Source organism: Fringilla coelebs, assembly GCF_963513975.1.
Source record: "Fringilla coelebs genome assembly, chromosome: 20".
NCBI classification, from domain to species: domain Eukaryota; kingdom Metazoa; phylum Chordata; class Aves; order Passeriformes; family Fringillidae; genus Fringilla; species Fringilla coelebs.
The window spans coordinates 2,077,432-2,101,987 of NC_140046.1; the positions used below are offsets into that span (position 1 = coordinate 2,077,432).

Sequence of the window (24,556 nt, forward strand, 5' to 3'; positions counted from 1 at the left end):
TGGGATGTGAACAGTATAGCTTTTGGAATGGCATAAAATGGAGAAAATTCTTACCAGTCTGAGGTGTGTTGGTGGATTTCACAGCTCCCTCGATAATTAAAGAATATTGCATTGGTACCTGTGATTCTCAATACATGTAGTTTGAAATATATAATTGAAGTATATAATATGAGGGATTGTTTCACTTTTTTCTTTTGGAATAACAGCACTTGTAGCTGTTCAATGAGAGGAGAGTTTGCTGGTGCTGCTCTTTTGTTGTATGAATTTCATGTATGAGGAGCCTTAGACAAGAATTTTGGAGACTGTTCAATATAAAACTCTCAGTGCAGCCCACACTGGGAGCCTCTGTACCTCCTGTCTGGTTAGAACAGTATTTATACATTTGCTACCAGACCTTTTTCCTTTTTTTCTTTTTTTCCCCCTCTGGTTTAAAACTAACTGTGAATCAAGGCCAATGGTCTTAAAGGTCACCTTCTGTACTGGAGCTATAAAAAGTTCTAATTTGTGTTGATGGACATGAGTGATTATCAGTGTCAGAATTTGTTTAGCTAGTACCCATTATAAATTGTTTAAACATCATCATTATGGCCATGTTATATGTGGGGTTTCAATGTCCCTGCTGAAATCAGCTCTGCTTTTGTATGTGAGATTTTGGCTGACAGAGCTTCACCCCACTTTTCCCAAAATCTCCTTTTTGTGACTCAGATGAAGATGGGGTGGGATGGAAGGTGGACCTCTGCCTCAGAAGGGAATTGTGAAGACAATGACCATGGCAGAATGTGAAGTGCTCAGATAATTCACTGAGTCCCAAGGTCACAGTGTTCAAAGTCACTGTTCTGCAAACACAGACAGAAGTCCCTGTTTGGTTGTACCAGATTAAGATCTTTTAGCTTTTGAGTGCCACTTGTGCTCTAGATTTTATATTTTTTTCCCTTAAGAGGACAAAGAGCAGCACTGAGTAACACCAGGAAGGTTCATTGTATTTTACTGAGTCGGAGCTGAACCTCTCAGAGGAGCTGAGCTCACACAGTTCGGCTGTGAAGAGGAGAAATGTGCACGTGTATGTGCTGCACATTTTGGTTAAGGATACATTTTCTTGTTCTCCAGTTCTTGCATTGTGAGGCAACACTTACTGCACTCATATTTTTACCCAAGAGCATTCTGGAAGGTTTTTAATGAGGGCATAGCATGTTCTGAACTGAGGAAGCTCATTTACTTGCAGATGAAAGTTAGCCTGTCACCTGATGATCCTTTCTCTTTGATCTGAAATTGTAAACAGCAAAAGCAAAATCCCTGAAAACAGCATTATCTCAGCCTAGGACAAATAAACGTAACGATAGCATCAGCTGGCCGCTGGCCAGCTCCTCTGTAATCCTTTACTCTGTCAGACTCTTGTTATTCCCACTCCCAAACTGCAGCTAGAACTGACTTCAGTTGGAGAAGGTAAACAGGGAATGATAAAAACATTCCAGCCTGGCTGCACACTGATGTGATGCTTTTCCAGGGAATGCACAAATGTTTCAGTGATGTGATTCCACAGAGACTGTTCAAGCTTGTGTCACACCCTGTGCCCAGGTAGTGAAATATTGGAACAACTTCCAGATATGGGATGTGAATCTTCATGGCCATGAGAAATTCTTTCCTGTCTGTGACATGTTCATAGTTGCAGTTATTGAAATAGACTCCGTAAAACTAGGAAGATTTTCTCATTTCTAGGAAAGAAGCTGGGGATGGGCTTGAAATAATCAGGATTGGTTTGGGGAAGTTGATCAGTGTCAGATGGGAGCTGCCAAGAAGAAGCTGCTGCAGTCAGAAGTAGCTTGGCTGCCCTGGGGAGCTGGAGCCCTGAGCAGCATTTGCAGGCTCAGTCATTGGTAGAGAGCTCAGCTCTGGTTAAAAGCCTCGCGTGAATCTCTGTGCCCACATTCTGCCCTTGCTTTTACACAGAACTGAAATCAGTGCTGAGGACTTGGGGAGACGCAGTTGGGTCTGTGTGGGTCTGATAAATCATATTGTGTAGACCATGATTTTATTCTTTTTTCATTTATGTTTGTTGCCATATAATTTCCTTAATTTTCTCAGCCAAAAAAATTCACATACAGACCAGTTTTCTAATTTATTTTGACCCTTACCTCCTCGGGACTGCTGCTCTTTCTCATTGCTTAATGATAGTGGTTTTTTCTTTCTGCCATCTCCCTGCACAGCATAATTCAATACTTGAGTCCTGTGCTTCAAATCAGGGTGTTTTTTCTCTGTGACACAGCACAGTGATCATGAACAGGTCACGTTCCTGTTGCAGCACTGCTGGTCCTATTCTCCAGGTTTAATTAAATGCAGTAAAATGCGCAAGAATATACAGATTGCACCTGGTGTGACTCCACAAAACTGACAGAGGGGTGGTAAGAAGGAAAAAAAGAGTGCTAGGAAGATGAAAATGTGCTTTATTTCTGATCATTATTATTGAAATCCAGTGTTCAGCATTGTGAGGTTGGCTTTCTGTTGTGATTTACCTGGACACAGTCCTGTGCCGGGTGCTCTGGGCTGACCCTGTTTGGGCAGGGAGGTTGGACCAGATGAGCTTCTGTGGCCCCTTCCAACCCAACCCATCCTGTGATTCTGTGATTCAGAAATTATTTTTGATCCGTACAGTATTGAAATCTGATCCGCAGTGGAGCTGTTGACATGTGCCCTGTCCTTGGAGGACTCTGTATATTGAATTACCTGACTGTGTCACTCAGGGCAGGCTGTGAGTGGTAGCTACATTTTAATTCTGTTTTCTGGAGGATTTTACATCATAATGTTCAAAACATGGGGAAATAGAGAAGTGGAAGTTATAAAAAAGCACAGAAGAGTAATTGGAGGGAAACAGGAGAAGACAGGAAGCACATTGACCTTTTGGAGGATGTCCAGAGGAGGCCACCAAAATGTTTAGAGGGCTGGAGCCCCTCTTATATGAGGAATGGCTAAGAGAATTGGGATTGTTCAGCCTGGAAAAGAGGCTTTGGAGTGGTGCATTTGTGGCCTTCCAGTACCTGAAGGGAGCCTGCAAGAAAGATGGAGAGTCTAGGACTGAAAAGAATTTGAACAGAACTTAGGGGTTCCCAAACGAAACAAAATCTCAGGTCTGTAATTCCCTTTACTGGTCCAGACAGAAGAGGATAGATAAAATTTTAAAATACAGATGTGAGTACTAAATGTGGCATTGACCTTGAGCTATGGAATAAACTTTGCATCATGAGAGATCTGCCGTACTTTGTACTTTATTAACATATATCTGTAAACACTCTGGGGTCTTGATTGATCTTTGGTATCTAAACATTACATCATAATTAACAACAAATCCAGAAATATGTTATAAATACATGAAATAATAGTACATTAACCTAAAGAACAGCAATAAACTGCAACGCTTAGCATAAACTTGAAAACCACTAATGGGCCACTGTGCAGTTTGTTTATACTCTGAGCAGTCGAGAACTCAGCGTAATGTACAGGAACGTGGTGGGGAACAGCACGGCCCAGGGCATAATTTATAAGGCTTTATTCATGGACACAGCTGATTTTTGAAGTTGTTTCTGAGACTGCCACGATGAGCATTGTCCTTTCAGCTTGGTCCATGCTTTCTTCCAGTTCTCCCGGAGAGTTCCGGGCTCCTTTGAGTTGCACAGATGGGTTTGTGCTGGTTTGATGAGAGCGTGTTTAATTCATGCCCTTGGAATTGGAAATATTCTCTGAATCAGCTCCTTGGGCTGCCTGTGGTTCTGCTGCTCCTCCTGTTTCTGTGAAGGACAAATGAGGCTGTTTGAGACCAGTGAGCAATAGGTGAATCACATGGAACAGCAGCCTCCAAAATTCTCTTTGCCACTGCTGAGCAGGGTTTCATAGCTCTGTTCCTGTAAATCTTTATTTATTGCACACTCTTCTGTCAACACTTTTTTCCATGTTATTCCTGAGCATTAGAACCCTTCTGCCTTTGAGGTTTCAGCCATGTTTTAAGCAGCCATGGCCAGGATGCCCGCTCTGACTGCAGCCAGTATTTGTGAGCGCTTTTTTAAAGAGAGCATTTGGGATTACGGAGTTCCACACTTTCTTCCTGTAGATCAGGAATTCTTTTTTCTGTGTAGTGTTTACACTGAGGGAAAAAAAACATCCTGTAGTGATTGTTTCCCAGCTTCTTGGCTGGGGTTGTCATTTGCCAGGGCTGTTGTGTGTAGTTTTTGAAAGAACATGATCCTCAGGGTGCCAACTGGAAACTGAGTACTAAAGTAGAAACACACAGTTTTGTTGCATGCTACGGAGAGATGGAATTTTTTCTCTGTCATCTCATAGTTCTGTTGTAACTGAGAGTGGCACTTTCTACACAGTTTTCATATGTTTGGTTTTGACCAGGAGAATTTGCCACTTTAACAGCAAGTACTGAAATACTCTTGGAGCCATCGTTTTCCCTGACTCCACGGCCTTTGGGGTTTTTTTGGAGCCCTTATTAATCTCTGTGGGGTCTTTAATCCCTTCTGAGCAACCTGTTAAGGTGAAACACTTGGTAAGCAAGCTTGGAGCTCCGAGTGCTGCGCTGTAGTGTTTCAGAGCTGAATCCTGGAAGTGCCAAAGCTGTCAGGTTTGGGGAGCTCTCTGAGCTGCCTCGTTTGGGGATGTCACCAGGACTGAAAGGAGCAGGTGTGTAGCACTGGTTTTAGCTGATCTCAGTAATGTTGATGAAGCATTTTGTGTAGTGACAGTCTGTCAATCAAGTATCTTGTCACAAGTCACCAGACTTAAATCCTTTTTTTATCTCTGGGGCTTCAGGCTCAGTTGGAAACTTGCACTTCGATGAATACTTTGCTGCTTTTGTCTGGAATAGCTGGAGTGCATTTCTGGAATATTTGTCAAGATTTTATCAGTGTTTACTCCAATTTGAGTACCTAGTGCATTGTAAAACTGGCTTCAGTGAAATCTTAAAGAATTTTATTTAGCTTATGCTGTTTAATAATATAATGAAAACTAATCCTTCCTCTATATGTTTGTTTGCCGTGGTAAATCCCACTTGTGTCCACGGTTCCTTTTAGTCAGCTTTTACCTTTAAAAACATTTTTGGAAGAATTGTTTCAGGACTTTTTTTTTCTCTATGATAAATCATTTTAACTTTGACTACTTGTTTTCTTGAGTTGTCTGCCAGGACGGGCTTGGAAACAAACTTTAATCTCTCTTTTAAAGCATTCCTTCAGGAACAAGAATTTGCTTTCCATCAAAGCGTTGTGTAAAGCGCACTTGAAAGAGAATTAAATCCTTCTGGACTTCGTATCTGAGATCTATGCAAGGAGTAGCCCTAGTGGAAAATGTTTAACTGTATTTTTATATTTGCTTCAAAACTGACCATTTTAAGCTAAAATAAGACTTGTGCCAGTATTTGTCAAAATCAGGCCCAGTGGTGAGATCTCTCCCTTTTCTTCTCATCCCTCCCTTTTCCCGTTTTTGGGCAATCTCTGAAGATTAAACAAGCAAATACAAAACATGTAATTTAAACAATTTCCCAGCTCTTTTTAGAACAAAATTCTGTTTGAAAACTACATCAAGATCTTGTGGCTTTCTGCAGCACTTTGCAGCATGTTTTGTTTTCATAATCTCGGAATATTTTGAAACGTACACAAAATTTGGAGCTGTGAATTACAGTGTATATACTGAATACTAAGTCCATTGATAAATGCACCAAAATTGAAGTTATTGCCTAAATGTGAGGGGTTTTTTCCCCATTTCCAGTTCAGATTTGTGTTTGAGACTCGACCCCTGTGTTGGAGGTGTGCACGTTGGTGGCTTCATTCCCCTGTCACCCGTTTTTTCCAGGTACAGGATATCTCCTTCAGCCACGACTGCCGCTGGGTGGTGGTCAGCACACTCCGAGGCACTTCGCACGTTTTCCCCATCAATCCCTACGGAGGCCAGCCCTGTGTCAGGACTCACATGTCCCCACGGGTGGTCAATCGCATGAGCCGCTTCCAGAAGAGCGCGGGGCTGGAGGAGATCGAGCAGGAGCTGACGTCGAAGCAGGGCGGCCGCTGCAGCCCCGTGCCCGGCCTGTCCAGCAGCCCCTCTGGCTCCCCTCTCCATGGTAAATCCACTTTCTTCCTTTCTTTCTGTCATGAGGAGAATATGGATTTCATAAAATGCTGTAGGTACTGTGCAAAAATATGTGATGTAAGCAGATACTGCAGGAATGAGCCAAGGCGGAAACGCTTCGGAAAGACAGTTCTAGTTTTGCAGCTTGCTTTAAGTAAACGATGCTATCACAGATGTGTTAATAATTTCTACTCAAAACTGAAAGGTTGGGGATCTTTAGGTTTCAAGTTTTGTTTCCATGTAGCGCACAGTCAGTAAAGTGGTCTGTATTCAAAGAATTTTATTGCCTAAAATTCTCATTGCTCATTTGCCTTGGTGATCACAAAGCACATCTGGATATCTACAATAGTACTGCTTGAGGAGAAATGTGGGAACAAGGCAGTGGGGAGCTGATGGCGCAGGTTTGTGTCTACTTTTTGTGAGTGTGTGGAAACAAGGTGATAAATATTGTGTAAAGGTAAAACAATCTGTAAGAACTGATCTGTCCATCCTGTTCCTGTGGTGGATGTGCCTTGGAGAAACTCAAAGGATGTGAAAAGAGGAGCTTCAAAAAATGTTCAAAAATGATCAATGTCTCAGCTTTTCCAGTTTATCTTTCCTTTCAGCCTTCCTCTTTCATGAGGTCTGTGCTAGAAGCTGTTTTGCTTGCATTCATGATTTGCTGCATCCTTATGCCTCCTTTCTGTTGAGAGTAAGTCACAAGTTCCATGGAAGTGAAGGTTTGAATAGCAGTTTGTTTGGGGTAGCCACCCTTTTCCAGTCTGAGAGTATTAAAAATGGCCAGGAACAGTCCCTCTTCCCTAATTATGAGTAGGATTAGGAGCTCTTGTGAAAGCCCAACTATGTGCTGGGCTTTCTGCTATAGAGAGAACCTTTGTGGGATTTCTGAATCAAAGGAACTGTTTTATGACTTGGTGATTATTAAGGGAACCAGACTTGTCTCAGAACAACCCTCTCTATTTTTGCCTTTCTTGGACTTTTCTGAACAAAGGTTTGTGCATGGCTGTTCTGGAGCCATCGTCTTCTGCCTGGAGCCACTGGAAGGCACCCAAAACGTGCTCTGAACTTTCTTCCTCTTTGGAGACACTTGTGTATCCACCATTTCACTTCCTCTCATCTCTGTACAACAGCTCAGCCTGAAGCAGGCTGGGGAGTGCTCCAAAGGTTTGCTATGGCACATCCAACTACTTGTAACTGTGAACATCATGGAGAGGAGAGGAAGGAACTGTCAATTTGTGGCTATCACCCAGCCAATTCTATTTTCTGTCAAGGGAAATTGCAGTAAGTTGTTGCCTTTACGATCCTCTGAGGTACATTTGAAGTTTTGAATAGATTTGACACTTCTTAAAAAGAAGAATCAGCAGTTTCAGCATGCTCAGTGGTGGAGGTAGGAGAGGCGTGCATGGACGAGTCACAGAGAAAGGCAGCAGCTTTCAGGGGAGTGTCTCAGGAGTTCTGGGGCTTCAGTTTGCAGATGTTTGTCTTGAAAGATAATAAATCAGATTTCTTTCAAGATCTCTGTGCAGCCACCACTGCTTGAAAATTAGCTCTGTTTAAACAAACAGCTCCACTGGAAGTCTGCACATGGGTGCTGAGAATTAAGGCAGGAAAGTGACTTTGATTCCTGGAGGACTTCACCCAGATTGTGCTCATCACTTCCGCAGTGCAGAAGTTGGACACGTGCTATGATTGTGTGTTGGTAACTTGCAAAACTTCATACAAACGTTTTCCATGAGAAATTGGTGGGGATTTATTGAGGAGTTAGCACAGATGCCTTAAAAAAATTAAGGAAAAAAATAGTTGTGTTTGAAAGAGTCCATTTGGTAAAATACTGTAATATTTTCAGTAATTTTATTGCTGCTTTTTCATTTCAGTAATCTTTCAGTTCCCCTGGCTGAAGGCAGGCAGGATATTGAACCCTATTCTAAGCTTTGTATAAAAAGCCATTTATCATCAACTTGTGAAAGACCCCTGAAGTTTGGAGTGACTTTCAGCAGAGGGATTGTGTGTTTGTGTGTGTGTGTGGCAGCAGGATTAGTCAGAGACCGATGATTATTTTAATTTGTGAGCTAAGATGTGTTTACTCAGATTGTAGCAGCTCCTTACCGTATTATAATGTTAAATTATTGTTGTTTGGAGGAGTCCCGGCAGTGTGGTGACAGAAGTGTAAACGAGTACTCGAAACAGAAAAGAGCAGTTCTGGGTTTAATTCTTTGCTTTGCTTGTAAGTCGCTCTGCAACCCTTGGTGAATTTTATTCAGCTGATTTTGTCTGTCAGCTCTCTGCTGTGTGACAACAGTAATAATCTCTGTGTTCCCCACGTGTGGAATGAGTTCAATTTTGCAGCTTTCTTCAAGAAGAAAAACTGTTATGTTCCTTAATCACCCCTTTAAGTGCAGATGATTATGATGGAAAGAAAGCCAGAGACCATGTCCTGGAGAGCACCACTGCTCTGGGACAAGGTGTTGATTAAGTGACTGATTCAGAGGAGATTGTGGCAAACTGGAGGATTTTTCTGTGTGGAGTCACGTCATCACAATTTTCCTCTTACATCTTTTCCAATTTTCAGTAAACCCTTCATTAAAAACTGCTTTTAAACTTTATGCTGATATCTGTCTTATCTTCCCTTTTGCTTAGCAATTGTAACTTATTGATAGTAACTTGTGATTAGCTTTTGTTCTTGTAAATATTTTCAGAGCTTGGGCTCTGTGGTATTTTTCTCACTTGTTTTTTTCCTCCAAGTCTCAAAATGAAACTGTTTGCAACTGTTTGTGTATATAGTAGCAAGGCAATGTATTTACATTGTGTTGGAGCACCCTAGGACTGTTTACCCACGCAATGTCAGCCTTTGCTGGGGGTAGGGATGATTTCATTTCCAAATGAATCATTGTTTGGCTTTGTTCTTTCCAGCAGAATGAAGTAAACTGTTAAATTCAGGATGATAAAGAGATATTTCCTTTGCACCTTTTATAGCTGACAGAGATTTTGTTGGGGCTGTTCTGTCTGTTAATGCAGCGAGGTTGTATTTTTGTCATTCCCTTGGATTGCCAGAGTGTGTTGTCAGGAATATCTGAGTTATGTCGGGATCCTTTTATGGGCTTTTACTGTTATAAGACTACTACAACATCGGTTGGTTGCTGGGGTGAACATTAGGGTAAAGTGTGGCCTTATGTGACCATTTTACTTGTATAAAATTTGGTTTATGGTCTTTACCTGTCTCACAGGTATGCTCTGAGGGGTAAGGGATGAGTCGTTAAAGCAGAGCAATGTCTTTGGTGTTGCAAACTTCTCCGTGTTCTCTTCAGGACACATATGAATAGCAAGGAGCATTTGGCTGTAAAAATGCACTGCTTTACTTGGACGGTTGAATACTACACATAACTCCAATTATTTTAATCCTGCAAATTAAAATTTACAAAATGTTACTAATTCTGGCACCACCAGTAAATGAAATAAATCTGTGTAGCTCTGCTCGCTTGGTTTTCTCTGCTCTTGGCTGCAGGAATTTCCAGCACCAGAACAAATAATAATCCAGTAAGTTAACATTGGATCTACAGCTACACATCCACACCTACTAAAAATATTCCATAATAATATGATACTCTCTGAATTTGCCTTGCATTTCGTTGGGGATTGAAGTATTTATTTATTTGCCAAAAAACTGTTCATAATACGCCGTGGCTCTGTTTCAGATTTAATACCAATGCTGAGAGGGAGTATATAAATTTAGAATTATTAAAAAACCATGTTGTTCCTGATACAGTGTATTCAGGCTTGTATTTATCTCTTTATAAATATTTTAGTACGGCACGTTTTTCATTGCAAAATCTTTTCTAAGTTTAAAAATCAAAAAGTTTTCTTTTGCTTTTCCTTCTTTTGTCACAATCACAACATGATTAAAATCCAGGCGTAAAACTGGAAGTTTGATAAACATGAAGCCTGAGATGCTTTACATATTTTCACGTTACTTTTCACTATTTCCCAGAGTGAAACTCCTTTCACTAGAAGAATTCTTATGGGAAAGCAGAGTTGAAAGGACTGACATCATCAGCCCTTCCTGAAAAACAGATTGGTTTCCTTTAAGTAACACTCACTTAAGAAACCACCTATTTAGAGAGAGGCAGACAAAAATAGTTTCAAAGAAAATTAACTGTATAATAACTTAAAGCACTGGAAGGCACTTCCTTCACGAAACGCTGTGAACACGAGCTGACATCGGTTCTTGAAAAACTCTCTGTGAAGTTTAATTTTTCTCTTTGCAGCGTCTCACGATAGAAGCAGTTTGCGCGGAAACAGCAGAGCGAGCTGCAGCGTCGGCCCACGTTGTTTTATCGTGCTTTTAACATTCCTATTTGTGTCATCGTCGTCTTTCTCCACAGCGTCACGCTCGGCTCTTTTTTTACTTTAACCGTCATTTCAAATAATTTCAAATAATTCCTTTTGCAGCTCCGTTTCTCAGCGCGGATTTCGCCCCTGCCGCGCCGCCCGCGCCGGCTCCCTCGGCGCTCCCGCCTCGCCGCCCGGGGCCTGCAGGGGGCGCCCTCTCCCCGGCCATGGCGCCTCCGGCGGGGCCGGCCCTGAGGGGGCACCTGGCGGGGAACCGCCGGAACGCGGACTAATGGTGGCGACGAGGATAAACCCCTCTCTTTTTCACCAACACAGGCACTGAGCTGCCCGCATAGGCATCGTAAATGTTTATTTACTTGCAAATAGAAACCGTCCACATTCTCTGCGCTGCCTGAAGCATCGAGCGATTCTCTTCACGCCTTCACCTGAAGTTTCTCTTCACGGTTTTAAGGCAGTTGAAAAAAACAAAAAAAATTAATATACCTGGTGGGAATTTTCTGCTAGTGACTTTTAGACACCATTCTGTGGTTCTGTGATGATTCTTTCTTTCTTAAGCAGTCCCAGTGGTGGTGATGGAAGGTGTCATGTGGAGGGCTGGGAGGAGAGGTGGGAAGAGCTGGAATCACCAGTTTGGGAATTGGCCAGCAGCTTGTTGGGTTTAAGGAAGCTGTGTTTGCTGTGCTTTAACTGCCTTCCCCCCCCGTCCTCCTTTTTTTTTTTTTTTTAATAATCTGTAGAGAATCAGTGGCGTGAAAGAAGTGGGTGGTGTATCTTGGATAGTTCCTGAAGTAGAAGGAAAAGATACATTCCCTTCAGATAAGTAGGGAAGCAGACTGATAAATTCTGTCACAAGGGGAGTTCATGTCTGTACATCAAGTGTTTCTGAAGCAGGTTTTTTGTAAACAGCACAGATCGAAGACTGAGACATGTTTGTGTTGATATTTGAAAAAGAAGTTTCAAATATTCTGGATAGATTGAAAATTGAAGGAGACGGACATCAGAAGGGAATTGCAGCTCTGGAGAGAGGGAGTGTAAAAATCTCTGACTGAGTGATTTAGCACAGCAAATGCTGTAGCAGTGTTCAGGGCAAACTGTTTCAGAGAGGCTGTGGGTAGACAGACAGAGGGGAAATAATTGGCAGCGCACAGGAGACCGTGATGGCAGAGATGGATCATGAGGTGAAGGGAAGGGGGAAGGCAGAGGGGAGTGGGATTGCCACAGATGTGAGCGTCCCACTGAAGTTTTCCTGTCAAGATGGATGATTTCAGTCTTGGTAACATCAAATGGAAGGAAATTTTGAGAGGGTCAAGTGCTGATGTGTCAGAGTCAGGTACTGAGGGAGTCCACAAAGTAGTAACTGGAATTTTAAATGTTTATCTGGAAATGACTTACTGAATGACAGTTTGTGATTCTATGGTTATTTCAATTGTTCCTTTGATTACTCCCTCTTAGTTTACAGTAAACCCATGTTTTTCCATCTGCAAATCTCCCCAGCTAACCAGGTACATAAAAGACAGGCTAGTGCATTTCCTTTTTGCACTCTGCAAGTAGTAAAGACATCCTGCAGCTGATGCAGGGCTTTGATCGGGTTGTGCTGTTGCCAATTGGAAATTGATAAATAATGATATTAATGATCTATGAGAAAGAACATGCTTGACTTTACATTTTCTCAGTGCCTCAGTTCAGACAGTTAGGTACACTTGTGTACAGCTGAAATGAGTGTGATCAGCATAAAAGCCATCACTAGGATTGAGATTTGGAGTAACAGTGCAGCTGAAAAGAGTTGGTCACTGAAGGAGTGACGCAGGAAAGATTCTCTGCATGGTTCATGGCCAAAGCACAAAGGGAAAGGCTGGAATTAGGTCAGGAGAAGAGTGGACTAGCACAGGGGAGCCACTGCAGTCCAGACATTTGTTGGTGGGTCAAGGAATGTAAGTGGCTCAAGGGAGCTGCCATCACTGAAATGACAGAAAGTAGCTTTGCTCACCTGATACAAGCCTGCAGTATGTTGCATCAGAAGGTGAGAAAGTAGACTCTAGAGTTTTTCAAGAGACTGTATCAGCTGAAGGAGGAGGTTTAAGTATGGAGGGTGTTGCATGACAAGGGAGGTTTGGCATGAGGGAAGGTGAAAGCATGTGAAGCTCCATGTAAGTAACCACCAAGGGGAAGGAATGGGGCAAGAGCTGGTGGGAACAATCATTTTATCTGATGGCCATGCTGAGTTCAAGCCCAAACACCTTCTGCTTCCCCTGGCAGTGGGTATTCTGGGAATCCAGGGCTGCTCCCTGGTGTCTGCAGCCTGAATCAGACTCTCTGTCTGTGTGATTGGTGATGGATTATGCAGTAAATGGGTGTTGCCCTTGCTGCCCTCTTTTTTTGTTCCAGTTTATTATTCTTAAGTAAGGCATTTAATCAACTGTGCATCTTTGGTAGCCTGAAAAATGTAAATGCTTTATGGAAAGAAACGTAAGCATTAAGATTAGAAATAAAATATACTTCTATCTTTTAAAAGGTTTATCTTTACCCTTAAATATGCTGATTGAGCTTATTCTTTTTCGCTTAGCCCCTGTGGGCTGTTAAAATCAGTTGCTTTTTCCCATCTCAAGGAAATGCATCTTTGACACTTCTCATGACCTGAGTCACGATGCTGTCACGGAGCCAGAAAACATCCTCAACGGTCATGGGTAAAAGAGCAGAGCTGCCAAGGGTGTGTGGTGGGTGCAAGAGGGACAGATTGCTTCAGTTCCTATCCTATGGGTGTTTCAGACAAGCCATTTATTATAATTACCCATGGATATTATTATCAAGTTCTCAAATGCAGTGGTTCTCAAGGCACTTCTTTTTTTTTTACACATAACTTGGGATAAATCTCGTGTATTCAACCAGGATTGAATTCGGATGCTAAAATATTTGTTCTTATGGTTGCAACCAGAGGAAAAATAGGGCAGAGATGGAAAGGTGAGGATGAAAAAAAATCACAGGTGTATTAACATGTAGTTTATCATCAAAATAAATTGTAGTTGCTCAGCCCTTTGGGTAAGGGGCTGCCATTAAACTTTCCCTATCTCCTCACTGAACGCATTTGCACACAGAGATGTCCTTCAGGAATTCCCAGCCCAGTTCATTCTGCAGTTCCTGTGACCAGTGGATGAGTTTTTCTGACTGCTGTCTCAGTACAAAAAACATTAAGCTCATAAAGATAATTTTATTCTGTATCATTTGGAAGAGAAGTCTGAGACAACAAAATTTTCCAAAGTTTACAATGCTGAAGCATCTCGGAGCCGTTCTGAAAGAAGGCTTTGAATTGAAATCTGTGCTGATGTGAATTATGATGGATGGACACGACGAGGGGCAGCAATAGTGCATTCTTGTTTTCTCAAGCGCTTCATCATTCACCAGCAGACAGTGTTAGCAAAATTCCCATGTGCAAGAAATCGGAGCAACAGAGCCTCTCCCCAGCGCCCGGAGGCTGCCTGCACGATAACCTCATTAGTGCAGTGTTAGTCTGAGCTCAGACAGTCCTGTCCTCTCAAGAGTTTGCAAACTCCAGTGCAGAGCTGTGGTAGCCACAGCCTCTGGCCCAGAGCTGGCTTACAGCCACGTGCTGGGGAGGATGGCACTGCTCCTTCGTGCTTGTTTGCAGCATACTGTGCAGCTATACCTGTAGTAGTTGTGAGAAACTAATCTTGCAGTCTTCCCATCTGTGGAGAGCTGAAGGTGCAAGGTCTATTTCAAAGAGGATGGACTTGGCCCTGGCCTTTGCTGGAGAGGACCCAGCAGAGGGTGGCCGGATTGGCTGTTTTGGCTGGTAACACCATCTGGACCAGCCCAGCTGAAGCGTTGCCGCCGCTGCCTGCACAAATCCTGAAGCCAACAGCTGGCCAACCAGTTTGGTTGGGTTTATTTCGAGTTTTGCCCATACATGGACTTGAGCCTTGCACAAACAGTATTTTTAGTTAAATAAGTCCTGAAAGATGATTATTATGCCAGGCTTTTGTGTGTGATGGTGGAGGGGTTGTTCTCTAAGGAAATCCATCTTTGTCCAGGTAGAGGCAAAGGGGTCATGGGAGTTCCTTCTCTGGGGAGCAAAGGAGGAGATTATTGGGTATCAGTGAGAGGAACAGTTCATAACTGAGGGACAAAGTTCCTGAAACTGAAAAAAGTAGAAAAACTCCAGAGGGAGGAAAGGACTGTTATGAGGCCATGTTCAGATTTTGAGTGGATGTTGCTGAAGTTCAAGGAGCTCGGGTGAGAGGGCAGGGGACTCTGTCCCAGCAGTGACCGACAAACTTGGGCTGGTGCTTGCGTGTCTCTGCCGAGCACTCTGGTTTAGGGGCTGTCACCATCACATGCCTTGCCTGTTTGCAAACAGAGAGCAAGCTCTGCTCTCCTAGGGTGACTGTGAGATTTAGTGCAGCTGTGTTTCCAAAGGTTCCATATCAAACAGATTTAAATGTTACAAAAACAACTGACTGTGTTATTTTCTCCCATCCATTCCAATGGAAGCAAGTTAGTGATAGGTTTAGCTCTGAGTAGTTATGTGTACAGGAGCTAAGACATAATATTCCTCCTTTAATGGGTCTAATTGTACTGGAAATATTGAGGGTTAGGGTGTGAAATGAGTTTAAATTTGATAGGACACAATTCAAGGAAATGGCAATGTTAACTTTAATTGAGAGGCGATCGTTAACAAAAATAATTCATTTCCTGACTTTTTCTAGGAAAATGTCTAGCATTCTACAAAGAAAGATAACACATGTTGGACTGAATAAAACAAAACATGAAAGCAAAAGCCCACTTTGGCAGTAATTAGGGCTCGTGGTGCTGGGTGTGTTTCCCGGGCCGTTCCTGAGTTTGTCTGTCAGGCTCTTCCAAGGACTCTGTGAGCCAGCATTGCTTCCGCTGGGTTCTCTGCTCGGGTCACAAGGCAGCGTTTCTCACCAGGGCGCTGCTGTTTCCTCTTCCGACTGTAGTAGATTACAGATTATACTGGAACATGTCTGAGGAAAGGTCAGAAACGAGGGTGAAAGTCTTGGAACTGAAGCTGGGAAGCTTTCCATTCTCATCCGGGAAACTTTTTGTATTGAATAAAAAGCAAAGCAAAATAAACCACCATGTCCATGACACTTCTGTTTTTCCTGCCATTTTTTGCCTACCAGTTAGAGAGGATTTTATTTCTCTTGCATTATACAATTAGGGAATGTTTAGCTGAGGAATCCTCAGTGTTACACTAAACAGAAATAATGGCCAAACATGGTTAATTTTCCTGTAACTTGGGCTACACATGATTGCATAGCCTGGAGTTACTGCATTTTTATTTACCAAATTATAGATGTTTATATGTAGTGTTAATGTCAGTAGACTTCGTGGTACCCTTTGAAATGGAGTCTGTTAAATACTGGAAGATATAAAAGCTAATCAAGTAGGGTTTGAATTTTAATGACACTGCATTACTAAGCTTTTTGTCTTGGAGTAATGGAAGAAAAATGGAAAAAATCAACACAGAAGCATTTTATTATAAGGCTGAGAGGTGCTTGATACCACTTTAGTTTTTCAAATAAAGTGTACAGAGAAGCTAAAATCCTTCTGATCATTACTTTCCTACCAGAAAAAAATTGTCTGGGCCAAGTCCTCTTTGCTTTGCTCACTGACATTTTACACCAAAGAAAATCTTGCAGCACTTGGCATACACATGCTGAAATTTAACAGCTAAAAGAGTTTCGTTTCAGTTTGTTGATAAGTTGGTGTTTGCATCCCTTTGGTATGAGGGTGTAGTTTTGGTTTTAAGCTCGGCTGTGGTTTAGGAGTTCATTTCCATGCACAAATGGGATCTGTGATACTGATAGACTCAAACTGATTTGAAATCAGATAAGAAGTGGTTTGGTGGCATTAATGTGGTGCTGTGCATGGACTGAAGAGCAGAGTAATAGGGGCTTCCTTTCAGGATCCTATAAAGTCTTTTTGCCACACTGTGTTGCTGCTGAGTGCAATCCTTGGGGCTGGGGAATGTCCCTGCCAAGCTGCATTTGGATATCTAATTGTGTCATTAGTAGTGCCAAAAAATCAGGGTGTTTCTCCTCCTCTCTCCTCAGAGATGATCTCTGACAGCAGTGCCCTCAAGTGCTCTGCTCAAACACTGATCAATTTGAAATCTGGCCTGAATTCATCAAGGCTCTTAGTTGATCAGAGGAGGACATGTAACTGTATTAATTGCTTTCAGTTGTTTGATTGCTTTTTGAACAGTGTTAGAAGCTTGCAAGTCTTGAATGTTTTCCCCTTGATGTAACTTTCCTTTCTTATCCAAAAATACAAATTGAAAACTTTAAAAAGTGTGATTTGATCAAATGTTTTGGTCTCATATTCAGGCTTACAAAGTAACTTACAGATCTAACATTTGAGGTTTGTGGAGAGCTGAGGGTGTCTCTGCCCAGGGATTGAGGAGGGAAGAGGTGCTGTGGGACCCCGAGCCTGTCCAGCCATACCTGGGAGAGCTGCTCCTGATGGCTTTTCCACAGATGTCCAGCTTTGTCAAAACCCACTAAATCTTGTGAAGTTTATTTTCCTTATAGCATCTGTATTTTATAATGGTGCTTTTAATTTGTTTTTTCTTTGTCTGCTGGGATTTCTTTTGTCCGGCACTTGCAGCCTCCCTTTTTTCCTCGGTGGAAGCGAGTCTGTCGGTGATGGCCGGTTTGGGAATACAGCTCGGCCCGGCGGCCGCTCCCTCCCTCTGACAACAAAGCCCATTGTTGTTTTCGTCCTTCACTTTTATCCTCAGCTTAATCCATTTCTCCTTTCAGTGTCAGTGGAATAAAATGTCTGGAAAAGAGTGGTTCAGGTTTTGGGGGACGAGATGCTGGTGGTTTTGCAGACTCTCAGCGAACAGGTCCAAACCCAATGGATTGGGTTTTCAGTGTCTCAGTAGGCAATGTTTGCCCAATGTAAGGCTGCATTTGCAAATAAACTTGTCAGACTCCAGAGCCACGGCATCCTCAGCTTTTTGGAAGTCTCTTGGTAAAATTAGTGAGAGATTTACCAGCCTAGACTAGCTTGAATGTATCCCATGCATAGCTCTGATATGAAAATCTCCTCTATGGCAGCCCAAGGAAAGACAAATACTTGACTCTATGCCTTGCATGGGGTCCTGAGGGGTCTGGGTGATTACCAGGGGAAAGTGCCTTCTTACGTGGGATGCTCCACTGGAAATGATCCTTGAGAGGACATGTTTGCCCTGGAATTGTGATGGTGATGATTGATTGCAATAAAAGCATTCCTGGGGTAGTCTGTAGGATGAGATCTGTGTGTGTCAGTCTCCAGCCATTTACAGTTAAATGCACTGTCCACATGTTGGGAGGTAACTGGAGTTCAGCATTCTGCTGGATGAAAAATACTGGATATTTCTACCAGACTTAAACTTTGGCTTATTTGTTGCTTGTCCTTTGACAGTGAATCAACAGCGGCTTGAGCTGTAGAAATAATGTTGATGCTTGGCTGCATTCTTTGTGCTCCTTTGGCCTGATCTGACTGCCCTGTGCGCACACAACTCCTGTTTGCTGCAGGAGCTTCCTCCTTGGAAGGGCTGGAGGAAGGGAAGGGTAATTTTTGGGATTCCTGGATGGGTACGGCAGCACACCAGAAAACGAGGGGATTTTCTTTAACCGTAATCATCCCCACCATCTTAATACTATTGTAGTCAGATTTACAAGAACAACTTTCCTGTCAAAAATAATTTCTCTCCTCTTTGTAGCATTCCAACTTTTCATTTTTAACTACTATCACTTTTAATTATAATTTTTGCAGCGAAGCAACTGACTGTTGCAGCAGAAAATGCAGGTTGGCAGGCAATGGTTATTGTGACATATGTTTGGTATTTACAGCTTTTCCATTTGTCACAGCAGAATTTTTTTATCATGTTTGTGCTGTGAAGTGCTGTGCATTCTGTGGTCTGGTTTAGTTAATTTTTTATTGAGGTTTGTATACATCAGATTTAGCTATACTTCCAAATACATAGTTACAAATGAGATGCTTGACCTCCTGGTGTTTTTTGGTTTCTTTCTCAAAGAGGAATCATCTTACATTTTAGTCCCTTCCAGAATATCTCTTACACATTTTCATTCTTTTTTTTTTTTGTTTGCTACTTTTTTGGGGAGTTTATTATGTGTCCTTATATATGAGTCTATAGACTCAAGACTCAAGAATTTATAAGATGTTGTTCCTACAATTAGTAAAAATGTCCGAAGGGATGAGATAATCCTGAGTAGTTTTCTGAGTATCCTTAACTGCTCTGGGAGTCCTCAACTTGTCTGGAAGCAAAGCAGCTCATCCTTGTGTAGGAAGGATGTCTGTAAATTCCTCATTTCTCTGCATGCAAATAATCCATGGAATCAGCTGAAGGCTTTGCATATGGAAAGCCACATGAAGTTGGGAGCAGAGGGCACTGAGACATGAATTGTGCCCTGAGAGGGGAGAGGGGGCTGTTCCAACCCAGCCTGTGGATCAGTAGTTCAGAGTTAATCATTAGATTCTGAACGAGTAATAGAAAACAAATTACAGACATTTGGAGCTCCCTCAGTAGATACCTTTGGTGTTTGCTGTGCCCATGTGGATCCAGGGGAATATGGGAGAGGGAGACACATCCCGAGAGGCCTTGGCTGCAGGAATAGTGACTAATTAGACAATAATGCACAAGACTATTCATATGTATTTCTGAAAAAAACAAAAAATGTATTATTGAACTACTTAAAAAATTAATTGCATCTCAGTCTTATTTAAAACTGAGCTGTTTTTTTTTTTTCCCTTTTACTTTTTGTTTATTCCAAGTTGGTGCAGGAAAATTGCTATTAATGAAATCTGCTCCCTGGGAACTTCAATAGGCTTGTTCTTCATTAAAGCCTTTCTATTTCTCTTAAAACGTATTGATGGATGCTCAGGCCGGATACTTATCACAAAATACACTTTGTAATTTCATCATTTCTGTTATTGTGCTTCTGTGAGATGCAGAGGTCTGGGGGCTTTGCAGAAAAACCCAAATAAAACCCCCAAGCTTACAGTTATATAGTATTAAAAGAAGGGTGAAGGAAGCATTGAGTGTCTTTAGGATGATGAGACATTCATTAAGATTTTTCCGCCTTCCTTTTCCTATTTTCAATCCATCTGAAGTACCATTAAAGCTTTTCAGGCAGCTTCCTGTGAGAAACCCTTTGCTGTGCTGTTTTTCTTCCTTGAAAAAAGGTGGCTGCTCTTGAGGCAGATTGTATGGATTTGGCCTGGGATTTGTATAATATCTGTGTAGAATGCATCGGTTGTTTAGGAACCTAATTCCCAATATGGTTCCCTTTTGATTAAGAACAAAGCCAGCGTTTCACAGCATTATAGGAGCACAGAAAAACAAGTTAATGATCTAAACCTTTTAATTCATGGTTGCTTGTCTATTTAAAGTACTTTTGATTCTGCTATAAACAGACTGGCCCCTTTTTTTGTTTAACTTCTTTCTTTGGTTTCTTCACATTTCTTTCTTTACTGTCCATGAAATTTGGAGCTAGTTTCCTTTTCCAACTGAAGAATGAAAGGTTGTGACTACAGAGTGATACAGCGAGTAAGAAAGCGTATCCAAACTGGGCGTCCATCCAGCACAGACCTCTTTGAAATCAGCTAAATTTAGGGTTGTTGAGGGCTTTTTTTGCTATGTTTTCCCTTTCCTTTTTTCAGTACCTGTGTTTCATTTTCGTCTTTTTGAATGAATATGAAATTTGTTACTTTTTTGATACTTTTTTGATTTTTACATCTAGTTTGGCGTGCCTTTATTTGACATAGTTACTTGATATTTCCCTCCAGCCTTAGTTCTGCAGATGATTATTCTGTATGTCTTTATCCGTAGAGACAACAAAAGCGACCTTTTCAGGACTTCCAATTACCAACACTGTATGTGGTACTTTAGGAAAATAATTCCCTTCCAGCTACTCCTTTTTTTTTAAATAGAGAATTGGAATCCAGAGCTTGTCCTTCAAATCGAACTCGAAAACTTTTCAGTGAACAAAACTGCCGGGCAAGCAGCAGCAGCAGCAGGAATAATTTCCCTTGCATGGAAAGGAATCTTTCCTTATCCTCATATGTGAAATTAGTAACTGTTTTTCCATTGTAATTTTTTCTTTATCTGAAAAATGATTGTTTTAAATTTTTTTATTTCTTTTATTATAACAGCAGCTTGTTTGTGGGTTTTTTTGGATTTTTTTGGGTCTTTTTTATCTTACTTCAGGCAGACTTAGAAATGATAAATGAAGAAAAAATTCCAGTAATGTGTTTTATTGCATCTCTGTCCCATCAAGGTAAATTGAACAGCCAAGACACTTACAATAACTTCACAAACAACAATCCCGGGAATCCTCGGCTCCTGCCTCTCCCAAGTTTGACTGTGGTGTTGCCTCTTGCTCAAATCAAGCAGCCAATGACATTAGGGACCATCACCAAACGCACAGGGTAAGTGGCACAAACCTTCCTCAGCCTTTATGATTCATGGGGAAATCATTTGTGTTATCAGCGAGAATTAGTTTTATTCCCTATTTTAATTTCAGTGTATGTAATTTAATAGCAGCAGAAGATGGGTGGGAGGACAAGGAGACTGAAAACGTCAGATAAATAAATACAAGCTGAAAACAAATCTCTGTAAATTCAGGAATATTCATTTGGGTGGGTCAGGAGGCATTTTCACACCAGGAATTGGAATGAAACATAAGCAGAGCTGTATTCAATCAGAATAAAATACGGCTTTACTTTTTTTCCCAAGTTTGTTTATTTTGATTTCCAACCTTTTCAAGCAGAAACAAGTTTTGACCATCAGAACTAGAAAGACAGTAAGCCAGGTTCAGCAGAAAGGCAAAACTTAATCCCACTGTTTTCCTGACCTTATTTTTCCTCTCTTGCACTGTTCTGGACTGGGTAATTCATGTGTGGATTTCTACTCCAGAGTCAGCTGCACTTTGGCATTTCTCGTGTGCCATGATAAAACATTTCAAAGTATTTCTTGGGAAAAGCTTCTCTAAATATGTATATTATAAGATTTTATGAGCTTCATAAACCATAGCAATTTTAAATTAATTAATACTGTCCAAGAGCTGACATTTTTTTCTTGCTAAACTTTAAATATTCTTTTATTGTAATTAACGCTACAGGGTGATGATTATAATTTTCCTCTCTCATTTTCTGGTTGTTTGAATTCCTGAATATTTTCCAGTTAAAAATCTGATTGATCCGTTAGTTTTTGGAGTGCTTTTATATTTTTAAGGAAAGTAGATCTGAGCATGGCATGTGGTTGGACAAAACAACTGCGAGTCCCACAGCTTGCTAAGCCTTTCCTGCATTTTGGCAAACACAGGCACTGCCTCCCTTGCTTCAGTGCTTCCTTGCTCAAACCCTGCTCGTGAGGTGAATTTTCCCTTGCCTTTCATGAACCGGGAATTATTTTCCAGGCGAGAGCTCACGGCTATTCCCTCTCTCCCTGTGCAATTCCCATATTTGTGCTGGAGTTCAGGCCATGCTGTAAAATCCCCTTTAGCTGGGTGCTCTGGCTGTGAGTGCTGGCAGTCAGGAGCCGGGCTGTGCACGTGTGTATCCGTTCGTGTCTGTCCAACAATCCGCTGCTGGCCCTGCCGTGAAACGGGGATTTCACGGGGCTCACTGAGCCCAACGTGAGCCACAGACACACAGCTGCCCCAAGCACAGGGAGAAATTCCTGAACTTCACAGATAATTGGAAATGGAACTTAAGAAACAGTGAAGAAACAGTTTGAGGGTCATATTGAGGTTTAGCTTCCTCCACAGACACGTTTCATTTGCTTATTTTTGCCTTTTAAGTTTTCTGCTCAGTTTAAGCTGAGTGAAAAAGATTTTGCTGCTGCTCAGGTGAATTTTGGAAGCATATCCAGGTTTGATCCTGGATGAGGACAGGAAGGGAGGTGGGATCAGGGGGAGGTTGTCACAGGGCGGGAGGTCACAGTTCCTCAAAGAGGGGAAATACCAAAAACCTGACTTGAAGAATACAGCCAGTGAAGGACAGAAAGATAAATGTGGGCTCCCAGAACTGGAATAGACACTTAGAACCGGGTGGGACACGGCAGAGAAAGAAATTAAAAATTCACCTGAGGGCCTGCCAGGGGAGGTAGGTAATAGGAGCAGTGAGGAAAAGGATTTGGAAAAAAGCTCTTGGTTTAGAGTCGTATTTAATGTAAAATGCTTTACAAAGGTTTCCTTAATGCTGTGTTATACCAAGAAACCTTTCTAAAATTATTGCAATTGTAATAAGTCTGCAGTATTTTATTTAATGTTTTACTCTTAAACATCTAAAACATATTTGGAGTGTTCATATTTGTAGTTTTATGGTAAATTTATACTATTCACAAACTGTCTCTGTTGCATTTTATGTAATTTTTAAAACTAATTAAATTTAAAATGCTCAATGAGGCTTATGTAAGGGGGGAAAACAACAGTCATGGGAAATACCCTGCTGTGTAAATAGAGTTTTCATGAATGAGGATCATAATTTTCAGCACAGCCCACGTAGCCTTGTAACGGTAAGCCGAGAGCTTCCTTCATTTGTTCTGCATCCAAAATATTTGATGAAAGTACACAAAATTAACATGAAAAGCTGTTATTTATAAAGCAGGGATTTAAGAGGAATGCCTAGGATCCAAGAAGCCTGGCATGCCTAAAATGACCAAATTGAGACAGCAGCCTTAACTTAAACCTCCAGGGGGCAAAGCGTGTGTTTAACATATTTAACATCTGCCCTCATATTTCTGCAAACACATAGCACTGGAAGTCTGTGCAGTGTAAGATTTCGACAGGACAGGGACCATCTGCCTCGCTGGGAGAAGTGGAGGAGGCATGTATTACTGCAAATGGCAAAAGACAGATGTATTTACACCTACATGGTCAGCACCTCTAAGCGCTGCTCCGAGGAAACAAGGCTCTTCCTTGGGAGCAGCTGCTGAACCTCGCGATTGTGCAGCCATCAGAAACGGAGCCGGGCTCGGCGTCACTCAGCTCCTGCAGTCAAAGATTCCTCTCCCGTGTTGTGACTTGGAAAGAATTAAAAATTTAATCTGTTGCAGCGCATTTAAGCGAGGCTCAAATGCTGTATAATGAGAGGGCTGGATTTGTCCGTTTTATTTGCTCCTAACATCAGCTGCTTTAATATTAAATCTTCATGAGGTCTTGTAGATTTTATTAACCAAAAAATCGAGCTGGGGTTTGTTCTGCCAGTATCCAAGACAGCAAAATATTTTCCAGGTACTGAAAGGACTGATCAGTGCTGTTAATATCATGTGTCTGGAGCAGAGCTGCAAAGCATGTCATGTTGCTTGACAGGTGGAATGGCAGTAAATTTTTTAAAAGTGTTCCCTGTAGCCCTATGGGAATGAAAGACGGAGTCTGGAATTTTGTCATGACCGTGCTGTTCATCACAGATGCTTTTTTTTCCCCCTGCAAACATGTAGATTTTGGAACATGTTCTGATCAGTCACTGCTCTGAATGCAAGTTCCATTGTCAGCATGGAGTACCTTGGAGCATCCCCTCTGCCTTCCATCCCTTCTTCCCTGCCCTCTGCTTCTTCCTTTGCCTTTTCAAGTCTCCCACTGTAATTTCTGCACCTTCATCAAGCACTTAATTTTTGTCCCTACATTTTGTCATCCCATTGACTGGCTTTCCTGTAGTTTGTGCTGTCAGCACATTCAGGCTTTCCCAGAGGGGCTCTAACACTAATGAGTAAGGAAGCTTCTGATGTTTTAAAGATTAGGGGGGGATGCAGGACAGCACAAGAGCTGGGTTTAATAAGTCTTTCCATATCTGTGCCTCAGTTTCCCTCTCAAAATTTTGATAGTAATGCTGAATTCCTTGTCAAGGCTGGTGAATGGGTTAATTCATTGCTCATTTACAAAGAGCTTATAGACTGGAAAGGGGAAGAGCTGTATGATCCATCTCATTGTCTATAAAGGGCAGCGATTCAGAACATTCTAGAATTCAGCTTTGTGCCCCACAGTAACTCCAGAAGAGTTCCCTGGGTTTGTGGGATGAGCTGTAGTTACTTTCCAGTGGGGACATGGAT

General features: G+C 41.8%; 1 protein-coding gene across 8 annotated transcripts in view; it reads left to right on the top strand.

The window, feature by feature from the left end:
* Positions 1-24,556, top strand: part of BCAS3 (BCAS3 microtubule associated cell migration factor) — a 293,342-nt gene that overhangs the window by 70,482 nt on the left and 198,304 nt on the right. For all 8 annotated transcript variants that reach the window (XM_084218873.1, XM_084218875.1, XM_084218874.1 and 5 more), the window contains exons 15-16: positions 5,839-6,103; positions 20,784-20,934. In XM_084218873.1, coding sequence (XP_084074999.1) covers positions 5,839-6,103; positions 20,784-20,934 — 416 coding nt within the window. The remainder of the gene's footprint in view (positions 1-5,838; positions 6,104-20,783; positions 20,935-24,556) is intronic.